The 22,928-nt window shown below is 44.6% G+C and overlaps 1 protein-coding gene across 1 annotated transcript in view; it reads left to right on the plus strand.

Annotated features, from left to right (window-relative positions):
• Positions 1-1,662: 1,662 nt before the first annotated feature.
• Positions 1,663-22,928, plus strand: part of LOC126203802 (uncharacterized) — a 279,323-nt gene continuing 258,057 nt past the window's right edge. The window contains exon 1 of the mRNA XM_049938169.1: positions 1,663-1,741. Coding sequence (XP_049794126.1) covers positions 1,687-1,741 — 55 coding nt within the window. The 5' untranslated portion in view covers positions 1,663-1,686. The remainder of the gene's footprint in view (positions 1,742-22,928) is intronic.

Here is a 22,928-nt window from a genome sequence, read left to right on the forward strand (position 1 = left end):
TACTCGTGTGAGGAGCGCTTCCGTAAACAAGGTGGCCAAAGTGTTTGGTATTTCGTGGCACACCGTATCGAAGATTTATGCCGCATGCAGGGAAAGCGAAGAAAGATCATCCGCGGACGAAAGTGTGTGTCGAGTGATCTTGACGGACGGTTGTTGAAGAGGACTGTGACGAAAAAAAAGAGGAGGCAACTACAAAAGTCACTGCAGAACGGAATGTTGCACTCGCGAACCCTACCCTAGTCAGCACCAAAACAACACGAATGGAGCTCTGTAAACAGGGGCCTACAGGGCGAACTGCACTTCCAAAACAACTCATCGGCAATGCAAATGCCTGTTGCACGAAGCCGTGGTGTCAAAGCCATAAAACCTGGCCTATGGAGCAATGGAAGAAAGCATTTTATCGGCTGAGTCTTCTTTCACACTGTTTAATATTTCTAACCGAGTTTACGTCCAAAGAGTGAGACATGTTGTGGATTCGGTTGTGATTTGCGCAGTAATATTGTGATATTTCATGTGCCACATGGGTCGTGTGCAAGGTCGCATTACTGTCAAGGATTGCGTGACCATTTTGGCTGATCTTGTCTATTCCGTGGTATAATCAGTGCTGTTTTTCTGGGGGAACGCTGGGGGATGCGTACCCCTAAACTTTTTCGTCGACAAAATAGTTTTTTTTACGATGCTGAGAAGTTGGAAGAGTGCCAAAGATTTATTTCACGGGCGTAAATTTTTTATTTCATTTTTTCGTGTTAGTAATTGCAATACGAACGATACCAGTGCAGTTTTTGGTGGGAAAAGCGGTGTCATTGGCTGTTTCAAGCATTTAGAAGCTGCGGCAACCGTTCTTGACAACTGTATCCCTGGCAGCTAGTTCAACAAGATGTAGTGCCCTCGCCCGCTAATAGTGGGCGATGGTAGTCCTAGACGGATATGCGTACGCTCAAACACCGAGCTACCGATAGATGTCTCTACGGTCCCGCTACATGATGATGTTGATGACGTCATGGCTAAAAGCAGACGGGTGGTATCCCATGCTTCAGTTATAAGTAATTTTCGCTGCATTATATCCAATGTCGAGTACCCTCAAACTTTTTTTTTTTAGAAGAACAGCACTGGGTATAATAATATTTGTTCCCCCACGGGGATTATAAGATCCGAGACGAAAGGCCCCGAGATCAACAGCTCGTATCAACCAGGACTAGTTTTGTGAGCACGAGGATGAATTGTTGCACCTCCCCTCAAATCTCAATAATACTCAGCCATCGTGGTCTATTTTGCAAACAAGGGTTCGTGATCGCTATCCGTCCCTATCATCATTACCTGAACTACTCATACCTACTCTTTTGGAGGAAAAATGGCATATGATTCCCTTGAAAACTGTACAGAACCTTTATTTAACAATTCCGAGACCACTGAAAACAGTTAACGCCAACGACTTTGCAGCATGGTATTAGGCATGGTAATGTCTCGTGTTTGTGAAGTTTCCATATTGTAGTCCCACCGCCGTAGATAAACCGTCTGTGGCAAGTAGAGGAACTCGTACGGCAGGAGGATTTAAATTCGGGCCATTACAGAGCCGGCACACAAGTGGCTGGGAGGCAGTTAAACGCGCGCTGCGCGGTGCACCAGCTGCGGCGTCGTTCGCCGTCAGTGTGCGACGGACAGCGGAAGCGCCAACAGCGTTTGAGTATGACGGCCGCCGAGCTCCTGCTGCTCGTAATCCTGCAAACCGCCACAGGAAAAGGTAAGGCTACGCTTAGTGCCACCCCAGTGGCCCTCCTGAGGCCTGTGTATGTCCTGCGTGCTGCCTACAGCACACGGTGCTGTATCGCGCGACCTTCTAAACCAGTGGTGGTCACACCCTAACCAGTGGTGGTCACACCCTTTTACTCAAGAACCAATACTGACACTGTGGATCGCACCTCGCGTCGCATAAGTAACCGTTCTTATTATAAACAGGTAGCCTGTATAAATTACACTAGTGACCACTAAAATTGCTACACCAAGAAGAAATGCAGATGATAAACGGGTATTCATTGGACAAATATATTATACTAGAACTGACATGTGATTACGCTTCCACGCCTGGGCATTGAGTCAAACGGAGCTTGGATGGCGTGTACAGGTACAGCTGCTCATGCAGCTTCAACACAATACCACAGTTCATCAACAGTAGTGACTGGCGTATTGTGGCGAGCCAGATGCTCGGCCACCATTGACCTGACGTTTTCAATTGGTGAGAGATCTGGAGAATGTGCTGGTCAGGGCAGCAGTCGAACATTTTCTGTATCCAGAAAGGCCCGTACAGGACCTACAACATGCGGTCATGCATTATCCTGCTGAAATGTAGGGTATAAGGGATCGAATGAAGGGGAGAGCCACACATCTGAAACGTAGCGTCCACTGCTCAAAGTTCCGTCAATGCGAACAAGAGGTGACCGAGACGTGTAACCAATGGCAGCCCACACCATCACGCCGGGTGATACGACAGTATGGCGACTATGAGTACACGCTTCCAATGTGCTTTCACCGCGATGTCGCCAAACACGGATGCGACCATCATGATGCTCTAAACAGAACCTGGATTCATTCGAAAAATGACTTTTTGCCATTCGTGCACCCAGGTTCGTCGTTAAGTACACCATCGCAGGCGCTCCTGTCTGTGATGCAGCGTCGAGGGTAAACGCAGCCATGGTCTCCGAGCTGATAGTCCATGCTGCTGCAAACGTCATCGAACTGTTCGTGCAGATGGTTGTTGTCTTGTAAACATCCCAATCTGTTGACTCAGGGATCGAGACGTGGCTGTACGATCCGTTACAGCCATGCGGATAAGATGCCTGTCATCTCGACTGCTAGTGATACGAGGCCGTTGGGATCCAGCATGGCGTTCCGTATTACCCTCCTGAACCCACCGATTCCATATTCTTCTAACAGTCATTGGATGTCGACCAACGCGGGCAGCAATCTCGCGATACGGTAAACCGCAATCGCGATAGACTACACTCCGACCTTTATGAAAGTCGGAAACGTGATGGTATGCATTTCTCCTCCTTACACGAGGCATCACAACAACGTTTCACCAGGCAACGCCGGTCAACTGCTGTCTGTGTATGAGAAATCGGTTGGAAATTTTCCTCGTGTCAGCACGTTGTAGGTGTCGCCACCGGCGCCAACCTTGTGTGAATGCTCTGAAAAGCTAATCATTTTCATATCACAGCGTCTTCTTCCTGTTGGTTAATTTTCGCGTCTGTAGCTCGTCATCTTCGTAGTGTAGCAATTGTAATGGCCAGTAGTGTAGTATGTTATGAATTTCCTATAGTTTTCCATCTATGTTCCGAGGCTCCGCTTCAAATTCTCCCGCCTTCTCTAGGAATTGAAATATTTAGATGTGGATGACCATTCTTCATAGATTATTATTAAAATGTACAGAGATAATAAGATACAGATTAAAAGACAATCAAAGTATCAGAACTGCTAATGTCACAAAAGGGCTGAGACAAGGTTGCAGTACGCCACCCACCTTGTTCAATGCACATGTAGAAGTGATTCTCTGAAGGTGGAAGAACAGCCGTGGAGGAACGGGAATTATCATTAACGATGTACAATTGTTTTCGTTGAGTTTTGATGACATTCAAGCTGTTCCCGCACAAGACTAATTCGATCTTCATTTCCTGATACGGCGTTTATATCATGAATATGATAAATGTTGACTGCAAATGAGTCTGACAAAAACCGAGTATCTGGTAGTGAACAGTGACTCTAAATTTGAAGATCCCATCAATGACGGAGCAGTTAAGAAACAGGTTGAAAAATTTAAATATCTAGGGGCATATACGAGGGCAATCCCAAAAGAAACGTCTCGTATTTTTTTTATAAGTACTTCGACCTGTTTATTTCTACAATGGTTTACATCAGTTTACAGCTTGAACATTTAGCTATTTTTCGACATAATCACCATTTCTGTCGATGCATTTTTGTAGACGCTGTGGCAGTTTTTGTATGTACATGTCATATCAGCTCGCCGCCATGATGTTCACAAAGTTATGAACCTCTTCTTTCACCCCGTCGTCAGAGCTGAATCGCTTTCCGGCCAAATGTTCTTTTAACCTAGGGAACAGGTGATAGTCACTGGGCGCCAAGTCAGGACTATAGGGTGGGTGAGTGATTATGTTCCACTGAAAGTGTTGCAGGAGAGCAAAGGTTTGCCGAGCAATGTGTCGGCGAGCGTTGTCATGGAGAATGTGTGCGTCCTTGCTCAACATTCCTCTTCTCCGGTTCTGAATTGCCCGTTTAAGTTTTTTCAGAGTCTCACAGTACCTGTCAGCGTCAATTGTAGTGCCAGTGGGCATAAAGTCGACCAACAATACCCCTCTCCGATCCCAAAAAACGGCTGTCGTGACTCTACCAGCAGACTGTGTTTGTTTGAATTTCCACGGCTTTGGCGAAGAAGGTGCCGCCACTAGCGTGATTGTTGCTTGGTCTCAGGTGTAAAGTGGTATGCCCAGGTTTCGTCACGCGTGACAATTGAGTCCAGAAAGTTGTCCTGTTCGGCTGCAAGGCGGTGAAGAAATGCGCAGGAAGCATCAGCTCGTTGCCGCATGCGGTCCTCAGTCAGCATGCGTGCCACCCATCTTGCGCACACCTTCCGGTAGTTCAATGTTTCCTTTAAAATACTATGAGCGGTGGTTCGGGAAACCTCAGGAACCAACTTGCAGAGATCATCCAGGGTGACCCGCCGATCTCCACGCATGCTTTGCTCAACCTTCAACACTGTCTCCTCAGAAATTGACGGTCTCCCGCTCCTTTGGCCGTCGTGAATTTCGGTCCGACCAGCTGCAAACTCTCTACACCAGTTACGAACTTTTTGACTTCCATCCACGACTCACCATACACTTCCGTCAATTGGCGATGGATTTCAATCGGCGCAGTGCCCGTTGAGTTCAAAAGCCGAATAACTGCGCGCAATCCGCACTTGGCGGTAACATCCGTCGGGAGCTCCATTCTCAACCGTTGCCAAGCCAAGACTGAGCGCCTCAGCGCGGTGTGAGCATGTCAACACACAGCGCGTGAACCACTCTTCATAACGGTGTGACCAACTGCCACACAAACAGAGTTATGTACTTATAAAAAAATAGGAGACCTTATTTTTAATATTATCCTCGTATTGACAAAAATGGACTGGGTGCAACAGAAATAAAATTCAGAATACAAGAAAGCGGAAAAGTAATAGGGTGTATGAATTCTTTTTCGTGGGACAGAGCACGTCTAATAACAATAAGAAAAGATTGGTTAGGCTAATGGTTGAATCTGTTCTATACTATGGGTCAGAACTATGGATTTTAAATGCTGACCTGAAAAGAAGAATAACAACTGTAGAAATTGATTATTTACGAAGGAATGCCAGAATATAAAGAATCGGAAAGAAAACTAATGACGAAGTGAGAGCTCGAATGAAGGCAGATGAAACACTGATAGATAGAATTCAAAGAAAATCTCTAAAGTGATATGGACATCTGTTGAGAATGACAGATCATCGACTGCCAAAGAAAATTTTTTAATGGATATCACTTGGCAGACGTAAAAGCGGCAGATCACGACGTCCTTGGAATGACCACATCAATGGCATCACGGAGCATCGCGGGATACTCGCGCAGGAGGCACTGAATAGAGGGTCTTGGCAGAAGATAACAGGAATACAACAAAATGTTGTTATTAATTGATTTCCGTATTATTTAATCCTGTAGTAATAATGAGCCCTCAATTGACTAGCTGCGGTAAGGACGCGATAAATCATCCTCCGGTCCCCAAGTACCGACCGGAAAAAGTCGGTACTCTTCGCGACACATCATGTCGACTGTTCTGTTTGCGGTTGCTGGCACCCCCAGTGACCCCAAACCTGTGACACTGTCATTGCCCGACATAGATTTGTTCCATTGTCTAACTGATCGAATGATTAACTGATTAACACTTTGAGTGCCCGCCACGTTAACCTTGCCGTTTCATAGAGTGCCTGCCATTTTAATTGTTTTTTAGTATTTGATTGATAACGCTAATTAACATTTAACTCTGATATTAACCTTTTCTGAAAGCCTGAAACTACTTCTTCTGGATCAAATACATAAACTGTTACATACCCTACTGGCCATTAAAATTGCTACACCACGAAGATGACGTGCTACAGACGAGAAATTTAACCGACAGGAAGAAGAAGCATTCACACAAGGTTGGCGCCGGTGGCGACACCGACAACGTGCTGACATGAGGAAAGTTTCTAACCGATTTCTTATACACAAAAACAGCAGTTGACCGGCGTTGCCCGGTGAAACGTTGTTTTGATGCCTTGTGTAAGGAGGAGAAATGAGTACCATCACGTTTCCGACTTTGATAAAGGTCGGATTGTAGCCTATCGCGATTGCGGTTTACCGTATCGCGAGGTTGCGGCTCGCGTTGGTCGACATCCAATGACTGTTAGTAGAATATGGAATCGGTGGGTTCAGGAGGGTAATACGGAACGCCGTGCTGGATCCCAACGGCCTCGTATCACTAGCAGTCGTGATGACAGGCATCTTATCCGCCTGGCTGTAACGGATCGTGCAGCCACGTCTCGATCCCTGAGTCAACAGATGGGGACGTTTGCAAGACAACAACCATCTGCACGAACAGTTCGATGACGTTTGTAGCATCATGGACTATCAGCTCGGAGACCATGGCTGCGTTTACCCTTGAGGCTGCATCACAGACTGGAGCGCCTGCGATGGCGTACTCAACGACGAACCTGGGTGCACGAATGGCAAAACGTCATTTTTTCGGATGAATCCAAGTTCTGTTTACAGCATCATGATAGTCGCATCCGTGTTTGGCGACATCGCGGTGAACGCACATTGGAAGCGTGTATTCGTCATCGCCATACTGGTGTATCACCTGGCCTGATGGTATGGGGTGCCATTGGTTACACATCTCGGTCACCTCTTGTTCGCATTGACGGAACTTTGAACAGTGGACGTTACATTTCAGATGTGTTACGACCCATGGCTCTCCCTTTCATTCGATCCCTGCGAAACCCTACATTTCAGCAGGATAATGCACGACCGCATGTTGCAGGTCCTGTACGGGCCTTTCTTGATGCAGAAAATGTTGGACTACTGCCCTGACCAGCACATTCTCCAGATCTCTCACCAACTGTAAACGTGTGGTCAATGGTGGCCGAGCAACTGGCTCGTCATAATACGCCAGTCACTACTGTTGATGAACTGTGGTATCGTGTTGAAACTGCATGAGCTGCTGTACCTGTACACGTCATCCAAGCTCTGCTTGACTCAATGTCCAGGCGTATCAAGGCCGTTATTACGGCCAGAGGTGGTTGTGCTGGGTACTGATTTCTCAGGATCTATGCACCCAAACTGCGTGAAAATGTAATCACATGTCAGTTCTAGTATAATATATTGGTCCAATGAATACCTGTGTATCATCTGCATTTCTTCTTGGTGTAGCAATTTTAATGGCCAGTAGTGTACATTGAAAGAAAATTACCTTTACTAAATTAAAGGAAAAATGGAATAATAATTAACTGTTGCTTCCACTTACTAATTTGGATACTCATAATGTAAGTGACACGACAGCGATAGACTAGATACGACGGCACATGGTGCGGTCAACACCAGAGACACAAAGTCATGAGAACTTCAAGGAATCGACAACTCCGTTGTCAAAAACCAAGCAGACTCGAGTACCGAGTACATCCTTCTTTTCTAAAATTTGTGCTCCACTCTCACGCCTTTGTGAAGGATGTCAGTGTGTGTACCTTCCTTATACCAACTAGCCTCTGTAGTGCTAAATGGAAATGCTAATCCTGCTAGATCAGAAACGAGTGTTAAGTGAAAGATAAATCGAATTTTCTGTACAAATAGTAATGAGAAACGATTCAGAAGTCGACATGCTTCATATTCCTAGCAAGCTGAACAATCCAACCAATCTTCACTGTATTGTCACAAATGAACGAGTAATTGTAAGTTGACTTCTTCCTCCTAGATGCGGGAAGAAATCGACATTACTCCTCACGCTGTTCTCTTCTACAATGAGGCGACCAAAGTCGTAGGATACCTCCTAATATCGTGTTGGACCTCGTTTCGCCTGGTGTAGTGCACCAACTCGTCATGACATGGACCCAACAAGTTGTTGGAAGTCGCCTGCAGAGATACTGAGCCATGCTGCCTCTATAGCCGTTCACAATTGCGGAAGTCAAAACTTTGTGACCACTGCCCACATCAACGTTGGATGCCACCTGGTGGCATTGCAGCCACGTGACTTGGTAACAAAAATATTTAAGCAGAGCAGACACGGAGGGGGATCATCCTAGTGAAGATATGGGCTACAAATAGGGAAATCCACTGAGATAAGAGACTTTGCCAAAGGACGATTATTATTACACAGAGCCTGTGAACGAGTGCCTCGAAAACGGCGAAGCTAGTCGAATGTACACGTGATACTCACTTGAGCGTCTACAAAAGAGGTAGAACAGTGAAACTGCCACTGGACGTCTATGACTCTTCACATAATGTGGGGTCTGGATGCTTGTCTGCTCTCTAAAGTAGGACAGACGGTGATCTGTGGCAACTCTGCTGAATGAGCACAATGCTGGTGCACGCACAAGTGTTTTGGAGAACACCGTTCACAGTACATTGGTGAACATGGAGCTCTGTGGCAGACAAACCCTATTGGTTTACATGTTGACCCAACGACATCGTCAATTACGATTGCTGTGGGCATGGGACCATCGAGATTCGACTGTCGATCAATGGAACCATGTCAGCTCTTTGGTTGAATCACATGTTTGCTACACTAGGTCAATGGTTGTATCCACAAATGCCGACATCAAGGTAAATGGCCAATAAAACATGCAGCGTACCATGGATGCACGCTGGCGGGAGCAATATTTTGCTATGGGAGACATTCTCCTGCGCTTGCATGGGACCTATGATAGTAATCGAAGACACGCTGACAGCTGTGAACCACCTGCACCCCTTCATACTTGATGTGTTCCCAGAAGGCACGTCATCCGTCAGCAGTATAATTGTCCTTGTCTAGGAGCCAGAACAATGCCACAGTCGTTTGAGGAGCATTATAGTAAACTCACATTGATGTCTCGGTTACCAAATTTGCCTGATTTAATTCTATGGGACCCATCTGGGTAACTATCAGGCGCCATCATCACATACGCAAATCAGCGGCCCATTATTTATGCGGATTACACAACCTGTGCGTAGACGTACAGTGCCACATACCTCCACAAACCTACCAACAAACTGTTGGATCGGTTATACACAGGGGACCGATGACCGTCGCAGTCTGGTCCCTTTAATCCCCCAAACCAACCAACCAACCGTTATTAACAGAATAAGTGATGTATTTCGTTCTACAGACGTGCAAACAAATTACTAAGAAGGTGGTCATAATGTTTTGGCTCGTCGGTGTATTATTATCCTGCTCCACACCAAACGGACAGATACTATTCTGTACACTGCAAATGAGGAGGAAAGGTACGTGCTTTGAGGGGTGATAGTACACTACTGGCCATTAAAATTGCTACACCACGAAAATGACGTGTTACAGACGCGAAATTTAACCGACGGGAAGAAGATGCTGTGATATGTAAATGATTAGCTTTTCAGAGCATTCACACAAGGTTGGCGCCGGTGGCAACACCTACAACGTGCTGACATGAGAAAAGTTTCCAAACAATTTCTCATACACAAACAGCAGTTGCCCGGCGTTGCCTGGTGAAACGTTGTTGTGATGCCTCGTGTAAGGAGGAGAAATGCGTACCATCACGTTTCCGACTTTCATAAAGGTCGGATTGTAGCCTATCGCGACTGCGGTTTATCGTTTCGCAATATTGCTACTCGCGTTGGTCGAGATCAAAAATGGTTCAAATGGCTCTGAGCATTATGGGACTTAACTACTGTGATCATGAGTCCCCTAGAACTTAGAACTAGCGGTCGCGCGGTTCCAGACTGTAGCGCCTATATCCGCTCGGCCACCCCGGCCGGCTGGTCGAGATCCAATGACTGTTAGCAGAATATAGAATCGGTGGGTTCAGGAGGGTAATACGGAATGCCATGCTGGATCCCAACGGCCTCGTATCACTAGTAGTCGAGATGACAGACAACTTATCTTCATGGCTGTAAAGGATCGTGCAGCCACGTCTCAATCCCTGAGTCAACAGATGGGGACGTTTGCAAGACAAGACCCACCTGCACGAACAGTTCGACGACGTTCGACGTTTGCAGCAGCATGGACTATCACCTCGGAGACCATGGCTTCGGTTGCCATTGACGTTGCATCACAGACAGGAGCGCCTGCGATGGTGTACTCAACGACGAACCTGGGTGCACGAATGGCAAAACATCATTTTTTCGGATGAATCCAGGTTCTGTTTATAGCATCATGATGGTCGCGTCCGTGTTTGGAGACATCGCGGTGAACGCACATTGGAAGCGTGTATTCGTCATTGCCGTACTGGCGTATCACCCGGCGTGATGGAATGGGGTGTCATTGGTTACACGTCTCGGTCATCTCTTGTTCACATTGACGGCACTATGAACAGTGGACGTTACATTTCAGATGTGTTACGACCCGTGGCTCTACCCTTCATTCGATCCTTGCGAAACCCTATATTTCAGCAGGATAATGCACGACCGCATGTTGCAGGTCCTGTACAGGCCTTTCTGGATACAGAAAATGTTCAACTGCTGCTCTGGCTAGCACATTCTCCAGATCTCTCACCAACTGAAAACGTCTGGTCAATGGTGGCCGAGCAACTGGCTCGTCACAATACGCCAGCCACTACTGTTGATGAACTGTGGTATCGTGTTGAAGCTGCATGGGCAGCTGTGCCTGTACACGGCATCCAAGCTCTGTTTGACTCAATGCCCAGGCGTATCAAGGCCGTTTTTACAGCCAGAGGTGGTTGATCTGGGTACTGATGTCTCAGGATCTATGCAGCCAAATTGCGTGAAAATGTACTCACACGTCAGTTCTAGTATAATATATTTGTCCAATGAATACCCGATTATCATTTGCATTTCTTCTTGGTGTAGCAATTTTAATGGCCAGTAGTGTATTACTGATTCTGAACAAAGAAACTTCATAGCAACACATGTCCTCTTCCTAGCAGTTTCTGAGAAAACTAAGGAAAACAGTGGGAACAGGAGAAATGCAGGTGACGGTAAATCATGCATTGTGCTCTAAAGTTTTCTTTCATCTTGTATATTTCCTTACAAAAGATGTTCGTACTGTCCACCATCAAGTGCAGTGTATTTAACAACGTTTGTAGACTGATGCTGTGTTGCTGATCTGGACTCATTCGGCTCGCATGCGGTTCCTCTTCGTCGAAATGTCTTGGCTGAAACTAGTGTAGTGATTGAACCGCACGTGTCGCATTACACGCCCTAAACTAGACACTTGTGACCTTTTGGTTAAATTGTCTGGCTGATGGCAAGTTCGCGAAATACAAAGTTAATATAACATACACTCCTGGAAATTGAAATAAGAACACCGTGAATTCATTGTCCCAGGAAGGGGAAACTTTATTGACACATTCCTGGAGTCAGATACATCACATGATCACACTGACAGAACCACAGGCACATAGACACAGGCAACAGAGCATGCACAATGTCGGCACTAGTACAGTGTATATCCACCTTTCGCAGCAATGCAGGCTGCTATTCTCCCATGGAGATGATCGTAGAGATGCTGGATGTAGTCCTGTGGAACGGCTTGCCATGCCATTTCCACCTGGTGCCTCAGTTGGACCAGCGTTCGTGCTGGACGTGCAGACCGCGTGAGACGACGCTTCATCCAGTCCCAAACATGCTCAATGGAGGACAGATCCGGAGATCTTGCTGGCCAGGGTAGTTGACTTACACCTTCTAGAGCACGTTGGGTGGCACGGGATACATGCGGACGTGCATTGTCCTGTTGGAACAGCAAGTTCCCTTGCCGGTCTAGGAATGGTAGAACGATGGGTTCGATGACGGTTTGGATGTACCGTGCACTATTCAGTGTCCCCTCGACGATCACCAGTGGTGTACGGCCAGTGTAGGAGATCGCTCCCCACACCATGATGCCGGGTGTTGGCCCTGTGTGCCTCGGTCATATGCAGTCCTGATTGTGGCGCTCACCTGCACGGCGCCAAACACGCATACGACCATCATTGGCACCAAGGCAGAAGCGACTCTCATCGCTGAAGACGACACGTCTCCATTCGTCCCTCCATTCACGCCTGTCGCGACACCACTGGAGGCGGGCTGCACGATGTTGGGGCGTGAGCGGAAGACGGCCTAACGGTGTGCGGGACCGTAGCCCAGCTTCATGGAGACGGTTGCGAATGGTCCTCGCCGATACCCCAGGAGCAACAGTGTCCCTAATTTGCTGGGAAGTGGCGGTGCGGTCCCCTACGGCACTGCGTAGGATCCTACGGTCTTGGCGTGCATCCGTGCGTCGCTGCGGTCCGGTCGCAGGTCGATGGGCACGTGCACCTTCCGCCGACCACTGGCGACAACATCGATGTACTGTGGAGACCTCACGCCCCACGTGTTGAGCAATTCGGCGGTACGTCCACCCGGCCTCCCGCATGCCCACTATACGCCCTCGCTCAAAGTCCGTCAACTGCACATACGGTTCACGTCCACGCTGTCGCGGCATGCTACCAGTGTTAAAGACTGCGATGGAGCTCCGTATGCCACGGCAAACTGGCTGACACTGACGGCGGCGGTGCACAAATGCTGCGCAGCTAGCGCCATTCGACGGCCAACACCGCGGTTCCTGGTGTGTCCGCTGTGCCGTGCGTGTGATCATTGCTTGTACAGCCCTCTCGCAGTGTCCGGAGCAAGTATGGTGGGCCTGACACACCGGTGTCAATGTGTTCTTTTTTCCATTTCCAGGAGTGTATAATAACAATAATAATATCGGGAACTAACTTAACGACCCATAAATGATGTAGGCAACACAGTTGCGATTTGGTTAGAATGATGTTTATTCAGAAAGCAAACGAATAGCGAAAGTGGTCGTATTTGGAGTTACTGTAACACTCGAGCGCATATCCATTTGACACAGTTCGATACTTCACACCAGGCACGCGGCTGCTCACCGCTCGAGACTAAATCCCGTGATACCACACAACGCGAAATTTTCTAATTCGTTTCATTTCCTAGCTGCCTAAAGATCGACTGTCCCCTTTCGCGTCTCAATCTGAACTGCACTCTTTGGTGCCTTCAGTCGAACTGTCCTCCGTCCGTCCCCGGCCGCGTTTTCCCGAGCGCCGAACATCTTCGCTAAACTGACTACGGCAGTTCCTTTTCCTGAGGCCGTCCATCTGATTGGCTACAGCTTATTCCACATTATTTTACATTTTAACATATTTAAATAATAAAAGCTTGACCACTTTCACGTTTTAAATAAAGTTACAATAATATCCATTGTTAAAGTCTTTTGCATGGGACCGATACAATTTGCTTCTTAACTTTGACTGTCAGGGCCAGTCAATTCAATGGAGATATTGAGATAGCATTAGAAGAGATGAGGTAAGGAATCCTCCACCTCTTACTTTAGGGAAGATTCAATGCATTTTACTTGTGTGATTAGTGGCTGACATAGTAATGCGTTGGGGCAGGAACTTCTTCGTAGCACTCAGCATCTATACATGTTCATATTCTGCATGGCACCCAGTGTGGAGTTAAACTTTGTCTCACTTTTACTCAATTAGTTCACTTTGAATTAAACGAAACAACAACTTAAATTGCATACTTGTTACCTATACAAAGGCTAGCGTTAGACTCCGAAGACAGTGTCTTGCTGTTGCGTTGGTTCACTAGTTCGTTGCGTATTTCCGTAAATTTAATAAACACAACAATTACGCAAACAGTGACTTAAGGGGACATTGTACGTGAAATTCGTTGAAATTTGACATTTTCTCTTTCCTACTCCATAATGTACTTTGGACTTTCCTGAACATTTTGTTATACAATACATCAAAATCAGACAATTGTGAGACATTCAAATAATATTTTGAATGTTGACGTGTGACTGTCAAATTTCGCGGCTACGCATATACTGCCACAGTTGAGCAGTCATATCTTGGGAACTACACAGTCTAGAAGACTGTGAATTGCTTTGTTTTGTGCCTACTGCAACGTCTCGGAAGTTGGTGTTACGAATAAACAACTCAGTCCTTTGTTTCTTGTATTAGTTTTCGTTGAAAGTAGTGTGATTATCGTCTATTTTAGTAGTAAGCTAACTTCTATTGTTTTTTATACGTAAATAAAATGACTAAGCGTAAAAGTAACTTCAAGAAACGCAAATTTAGATAAGATGAAAAGAGCTGTGTGGAGCATTTTCTTTCATGGAATATCAACCGATGAAAAGCCATCTCATGCTTTGTGTCCACCTCCACCAAACACTTCGTGAAAATATAGGCAAGCTGAATTTTCTGGCACCCTGCATAAATTTACACTTAAACATTTTCTTCCTTTGACAGCAATGGAGGCAATCAAACCTATTTACAGAGATTTGGCTAATCCTGAGCTACTAAAGAAGTGTTTACATGGGAAGACCCAGAATGTGAATGAGTCCTTCAATAATGTTGTGTGGTGCCGTGTGCCTAAAAATGTATTTGTTGGCCTTATGACTAAAGTTAGTAGTGTCTGATGCTGTAATAACTTTTAATGGCGGAAATTATAAAGACTTAAGATTTGAACAGAACACAGCTAAAGGACTGCGGGAACTGGATGAGCTTTATGTACGAGAAGCAGGGTTAGCTGCTCAGCAAATGACGAAAGAAGCAAAAAAGAAAAGGAGGAGGCAATCACTGGGCTGTTGTGACCAGTGCTGTTTTTCTGGGGGAACTCTGGAAGATGCGTACCCATAAACGTTTTCGTCGACAAAGTAATTTTTTTACGATGTTGAGAACTTGGAAGAGTGCCAAAGATTTATTTCACGGACGTAAATTTTTTATTTAATTTTTTCGTGTTGTTAATTGCAATACGAATGATACCAGTGCAGTTTTTGGTGGGAAAATCGATGTCATTGACTGTTTCAAGCATTTCGAAGCTGCGGTAACTGTTCTCGACAACTGAATCGCTGACAGCCAGTTCGACAAGCATTTTGTGCCCTCACTCATTAATAGTGGCCGATGGTAGTGCTAAACGGATATGCGTACGATCAAATCGCATGCTTCATTTGAGGTGATGTAAACTGAAGTGTTCGATACCACTTTCTCTTGTATGTTTGTGTTTCTCGGTATCGCCTACTTCATTTGAGCTGTAAAGTCAACTGAAGAGTCCGATTCCATTTTTTTGTAGTTCGACATGTTGATGATGTCATGGCTAAAAGCAGACGGTTGGTATCCAATGCTTCAGTTATAACTAATTTTCGCTGCATTATATCCCATGTCAGAGTACCCTCAAACTTGTTTTTAGAAAAAAGCACTGGTTGTGACACTGAAGAAGACACAGACTATGGATCAGGGCAATTCTAGTATATAAAAGACGCATAGATGTAAGTCTGTATAAGAATTTTTAATAAAAAATTTTTAAACCTGAATATCTGTGAACAACAGTTTTTGCAATAAATGACCAGTTTTCTAAAAAAGCAGAGACATGAAATTTACACAGCATGTCAAGTGTGAGATTCAACACATGTGGAACTAGAATAATTAAAATAGCCTGAGTTGTTTTGTTTTTATGTTTATTTATTTACAAAATTATGTCAAAAAACTGAGTGCTTGAAAAAAAAAAAAGATAACATGCCCCACAATACAATTTTAGTGCTAATTCTAGTTCAGTGTATCTGGAAATGTGCATTCAATAATTATGGAAAAATTGTAAGTTGGTGTCTTAAAAAGTTTCCAAGATAATGGGTCACAAAATTCGATAATTTAACATTGTCGGCACAGGACATACAATGTCCCCTTAAGTCTTCAATAATATATTGTCCTTGACTATTTACAACAGTCTGCCAAAGCTAGGGTAGGTTTTCAATTCCTCACTGCAGAAATCACGTGGTTTTGAGGCAAGGTACTCGTTGAGTCATGTTTCATGAGCATTTTCATTCGGAAAGAAAGTTCCTCGAATTCTGTTCAATAGAGAGCGGAAAACGTGAAAATCTGAGAGCGTAAGATTATGTGAATCAAGTGGGTGCGGAATGACTTCCCAACACAACTCCTGTGTAGTGCTTTTTCTCTGTCTAGCAGAATGTGGCAGGTGTTAACGTGGAGTAGCATCAATTCACACAATCTTCCTGGTCGTTGTTCTTGGACTGCGTCTGAAAGACGTGTCAGTTGTTGATAATAAATGTCAGCAGTGATGGTTAGACCTCGGGGAAGCAATTCGCAGTACATCACACCGTCGTTGTTCCACTAGATGCTGTACATTATATTTTGTGGATACACGAAGTGCTTTGTAAGGGGAGTTGCTGCTTTTAAATAAATTAGAATTCTATGGTGTCACAGGCAGTGCTGCAAAATGGTTCAAGTCATACCTCGCTAACAGGAAACAAAGGCTGTCAGTGCAAGGGACTAGTGAATTAAGTCATCAATCATCATCAGAATGGGAAGAAATTACATGTGGTGTCCCACAAGGATCCATTTTAGGGGCATTGCTTTTTCTTGTGTACATTAATGATCTCTCATCAGTTACACTACCAGAAGCAGAGTTCGTTTTGTTTGCAGATGACACAAGTATTGCAATAAATAGTATGTCGAGTGTAGTTCTAGAAAGATCTGCTAATGATATTTTCATGGATATTAATAAATGGTTCAAAGCCAACTCACTGACATTAAACTTCGAAAAGACTCACTATATGCAATTCAGAACCTGTAAGAGGTTTCCACCCAGCATATGCATAGAGTATGAAGAAGAGCAGATAGAAGACGTTGATAGTCTTAAATTCCTCGGATTACAACTTGATAATAAATTCGGTTGGGAGGAGCACACCAGAGAACTGCAGAAACGCCTTAACAAATCTGTATTTGCAATTCGAGTGTTAGCTGACATAGGCGACATAAAAATGAAAAAGCTTGCATACTTTGCCTACTTTCATTCCATAATGTCGTATGGTATAATATTTTGGGTTAACTCTTCAAGTCAAAAGTTTTCAGAGTCCAAAAGCGTGTAATACGTATTATTTGTGGAGTAAATTCACGGACGTCCTGTAGAAACCTCTTCAAAGAACTGGGTGTACCAACTACTGCCTCTCAGTATATTTACTCCTTAATGAAATTTGTTCTAAATAATATATCTGTTTTTCCAACAAACAGCTCAGTTCATACATACAATACCAGGAACAAAAATGATCTGCACAAGGACTTACAAGCACTTACTTTAGTTAAAAGAGGGATCCACTACTCAGGAACACTCATCTTCAATAATTTGCCAGCAAACATAAAAAATTTAGTTACAGATAAAGATCAGTTTAAAAGAAGCCTGAAAGACTTATTAGTGGCCAACTCCGCTGCTGTCATCTATCCATCGAACTCAAAGAGAAGAATATGTTGGCAACGTTCAGACCGCTACGCTTAGCACTCCATTTTCTAGCGTTCACAGCTCACTCACTATCACCAAATGACAAAATGTCTCTATATAAAGTCAAATAACAGCAGTAAATTCGAAATAAAAACATGCCAATCGATAAATAAGTCCATGCCAATCGGATTACCAACATACGAAACAAAACCGCTACCAACTAATACACCAACCTAATATACTACTGGCCATCATAATTGCTACACCAAGAAGAAATTCAGATGATAAACGGGTATTCATTGGACAAATATATTATACTAGAAGTGACATGTGATTACATTTTCACGCAATTTGGGTGCATAGATCCTGAGAAATCACTACCCAGAACAACCACCTATGAGTCAAACAGAGCATGGATGGCGTGTACAGGTACAGCTGCCCATGCAGCTTCAACACGATACCACGGTTCATCAAAAGTAGGGACTGACATATTGTGACGAGCCAGTTGCTCGGCCACCATTGACCAGACGTTTTCAGTTGGTGAGAGATCTGGAGAATGTGCTGGCCAGGGCAGCAGTCGAACATTTTCTGTATCCAGAAAGGCCTGTACAGGACCTGCAACATGCGGTCGTGCATTATCCTGCAGAGGTAGGGTTTCGCAGAGATCGATTGAAGGGTAGAGCCACTGGTCGTAACACATCTGAAATGTAACGTCCACTGTTCAAAGAGCCGTCAATACGAACAAGAGGTGACCGAGACGTGTAACCAATGGCACCCCATACCATCACGCCGGGTGATACGCCACTATGGCGATGACGAATACACACATCCAATGTGCGTTCACCGCGATGTCGCCAAACACGGATGCGACCATCATGATGCTGTAAACAGAACCTGGATTCATCCAAAAAAATGACGTTTTGCTATTCGTGCACCCAGGTTCGTCGTTGAGTACACCATCGCAGGCGCTCCTGTCTGTGATGCAGCGTCAAGGGTAACCGCAGCCATGGTCTCCGAGCTGATAGTCCATGCTGCTGCAAACGTCGTCGAACTGTTCGTGCAGATGGTTGTTGTCTTACAAACATCCCCATCTGTTGACTCAGCGATCGAGACGTGGCTGCACGATCTGTTACAGCCATGCGGATAAGATGCCTGTCGTTTCGACTGCTAGTGATATGAGGCCGTTGGGATCCAGCATGGCGTTCCGTATTACCCTCCTGAACCCACCGATTCCATATTCTGCTAACAGTCATTGGATCTCGACCAACGCGAGCAGCAATGTCGCGATACGATAAACCGCAATCGTGATAGGCTACAATCCGCCCTTTATCAAAGTCTGGAACGTGATGGTACGCCGGGCAACTGCTGTTTGTGTATGAGAAATCGGTTGGAAACTTTCGTCATGTCAGCATTTTGTAGGTTTCTCCACCGGCGCCAACCTTGTGTGAAGGCTCTGAAAAGCTAATCATTTGCATATCACAACATCTTATTTCTGTCGGTTAAATTTCGCGTCTTCAGCACGTCATCTTCGTGGTGTAACAATTTTAATGGCCAGTAGTGTATTTCCTGTCTGCCATGCAGGGGACACTTCCATGATCGGTCAACTCTGTGAGTAATTCATAACATAAATTCTTTTGTTAATCTTTGCAGGTCAGTTTTTAAGAACTGCGTAGTTATATAAACATCAGTATGGATAAATTGTAAGCATTTTTACATTTAAACGTTAAATATTAATACTAGAAATTTTGAATTTGGCGCCAAGTCTAACTTGGAACCCACTGCTATCTGTCGTTGCTTTACAACACTGCCGGTTCTCATTGTTTTCCCACATTCCCTATCTATGTGGCACGACCATCTCTCACTTGTGGAGTGGCTAACTATCTTTTCTACCTGATCGCATAGCTATACAATCATATGAAATGACACTGAAGAGGCAAAGAAACTGATACACCTGCCTAATGTCGTGCAGGGCCCCCGAGAGCACGCAGAAGTGCCGCAACACGACGTGGCACCGACTCGACTAATGTCTGAAGTAATGCTGGAGGGAACTGACACTATGAATCCTGCAGGGCTGTCCATAAATCCGTAAGAATACGAAGGGGTAGACAGCAAGTTGCAAGGCATCCCAGATATACTCAATGATGTTCTCGTCTGGGGAATTTGGTGGCCAGCGGAAGTGTTTAAACTCAGAAGAGTGCTCCTGGAGCCACTCTTAGCAATTATGGAAGTGTGGGGTGGCATATTCTCCTGTTGAAATTGCCCAAGTTCGTCGGAATGCATATTGGACATGGATGGATGCAAGTGATCAGATAGAATGCTTACGTACGTGTCAACTGTGAGAGTCGTATGTAGACGTATCAGGGGTCCCATTTCACTCCAACTGCACACACCCCGCACCATTGTAGAGCCTCCATTATCTTGAACATTCCCCTGCTGACATGAACGGTCTAAGGATTCATGAGGTTGTCTCCATACCTGTACACGTCCATCCGATCGATACAATTTGATACGAGACTCGTCCGATCATGCAACATGTTCCCAGTCATCAACAGTCCAAAGTCGGTGTTGACAGTCGCAGGCGAGGCGTAAAGCTTTGTGTCTTGCAGTCATCAGGCATACACGAGTAGGCCTTCGGGTTCCATACCCCATATCGGTGACGTTTCGTTGAATGATTCGTACGCTGACACTTGTTGATGGCGCAGCACTGAAATCCGCAGCAATCTGCAGAAGGGTTGCACTTCTGTCACGTTGAACGATTCTCTTCAATTGTCGTTGGTTCCGTTCTTGCAGTATCTTTTGCCGGCCGCAGCGATGTTGGAGATTTGATATTTTACCGTATTCCTGATATGCACAGTACACTCGTGAAATGGTCCTACGGAAAAATCCCCACTTCATCGCTATCTCGGAGATGCTGTTCCCATCGCTCGTATGCCGACTACAGCACTATTTTGAAACTCACTTAGATCCTGATAACCTTCCATTGTAGCAACAGTAACCGATCTATCAACTGCGCCAGACACTTGCTGTATTATATAGGCGTTGCCGACCACAGCGCCGAGTTCTGCTTGTTAACATATCTCTGTATTTGAATACGCATGCATATTCCAGTTTCTATGGCGCTTCAGTGTATAACAAATCATGGTCCACAGTGTGACATAAACGCCACATCGTTTCAGTAAGTTTACAGGTGAAAACCTTGGTTGGAATCAATGGCAAGAGACAAGTTGATAATTTTGAGAAACTGAGAAGTAAAGTTTCGATAAAATCTAATTATTGAAATGGTCCAAGTATATACAATGCGATATTTTTATTCCGGGAGGTCACTGTTTTCAAATACACTAAACTCTTGCTAATGCGGCACACACCAGTCTGACCTCTCAGTAACCAGGCCCACATCTGGCGTCAAATCTGTGAGGTCAAGCAGAAATGACGCATACGATAATGAGTTACTGTGTGCAACAATGTTGTTAGTTAATTAAAGTGTGAAACAATACTATACATTCCAGGAGGAGGAGAAATGGAGAATACGTTGCTACGTAACTGAGTGAGGAAAACTGCGAGGGTGACCAAATTTGAATGCATGAAAAAATAAGCCTTCTTTTTTTTTTTAAAGAATTAGTTTTTCTGGGGATATTAGTTGTTAATATTATGGAAATCAGTAAGCTGAATTCAAATCTAATTTAGATTTTTTTGTCAGGCACAGTTTTTGGGTACTTGCGATTTTAGCTTCATTAGCTTTTTTTTTTGCTACATTAAAAATGTGAAACTCTAGTGTTTCTAAACGTTGATGAAGACATATTTCAACCAGTAAAGGAACTACTCAATACATCCGCCTTTGTACACAGAGCGTAAAAAATGGAGAAATAATCAAAAAATAAGTATTTTCCGCCATTATACTTTATACATTACACCATTTATAGTTTTGTTACTTTCTTTTATGCTGACTGTCCTTGGAATATCGAATTATATTCCAGCAGTAGTCAGCCAGCATAGTAGATATCCATTTCCCCTCGAGCCGATCTTCAAAGGTCGTGATGTCCTCATGGAACTTCCTCCATGTCCATCAGACACGTCGCAGCAGCTTTCTGGGAAGTGATCCAAATGAGAGTGCATGAAATGCACTTTTGGTATGCAACAAGCACACCATTTACCAAATCTTTGTAGTGCAAAAATGGTGCAAATGGTTCTAAGCACTATGGGACTTAACATCTGAGATCATCAGTCCCCTAGACTTAGAACTACATAAACCTAATTAAGCCAGTCGCAGCGGCCGTGCGGTTCTAGGCGCTTAGCTCTAAGTTCTAGGCGACTGATGACCTCAGAAGTTAAGTCGCATAGTGCTCAGAGCCAAACCTAACTAACCTAAGGACGTCACACACAACCATGCCCGTGGCAGGATTCGAACCTGCGACCGTAGAAGCAGCGCGGTTCCGGACTGAAGCGCCTAGAACCGCTCGACCACAGCGGCCGGCAATTTTTGTAGTTATTCGCTCTTCGTTTTCCCAGGAAGTAATTTGTGACATTCTTAATACATATCCATACTTGCTTTTCTTCTGTAATCAGAGTTTCTTCAAAATTTTGGTCTTGATTTGTCTAATCTGGTGGCCAACAAACGCACCTTCCTTTTCTTTGCTGGTATAAGTCGAGGAAATTATTTTGAGAGGTACAAAAATCCTCGTCCACTTTTATCCATTGCCTTAAGAAATTGCTTCATTAAGCCTAGTTTGAAGTGAAGTGGAGGAAGTACATCTTCATTTGTTACCAGTTTCTTACGCAGAAAATTTTTTCTCCCAGTTTCCGTTTTTGTGGAGGCGATATTTTTTTCATATAATGGGTATCTCTGTTTCGACTACCCTATTCACATATGAAACATCTACAGCTATAAGGATACTCTGCAGATCACATTTAAGTGCCTGGCAGAGGGTTAGTTGGACCACCTTCACAATAATTCTCTATTATTCCACTATTGAGCAGCATGCGGGAAAAACGAACACCGCTGTCTTTCCGTATGAGCTCTGATTCCCTTATTTAATTATAATGATAGTTTCTCGCTATGTAGGTCGGCGTCAACAAAATATTTTCCTATTCGGAGAAGAAAGTTGGTGATTGAAATTTCGTGAAGAAATTCTACTGCAAAGATAAACGCCTTTGTCTTAATGACGTCGACTCCCCTATTTCTCGACAATACAAAACGTGCTTACCTTCTTTGAACTTCCTCGACGTACTCTGTCAATCCTATCTGGTAAGGATCCCACTCCCCGCAGTAGAACTCCAAAAGAGGTCGGACAATCATAGTGCAGGCAGTCTCTTTAGCAGATCTGTTACATTCTCAAAGTGTTCTGCCAATAAAATGCAGCTTTTTGTTCGCCTTTCCCAAAACATTTTCTGCGTGTTCTTAACGATTTAAGTTGT

This window comes from Schistocerca nitens, chromosome 9 (assembly GCF_023898315.1).
Source record: "Schistocerca nitens isolate TAMUIC-IGC-003100 chromosome 9, iqSchNite1.1, whole genome shotgun sequence".
In the NCBI taxonomy this organism is placed as follows: domain Eukaryota; kingdom Metazoa; phylum Arthropoda; class Insecta; order Orthoptera; family Acrididae; genus Schistocerca; species Schistocerca nitens.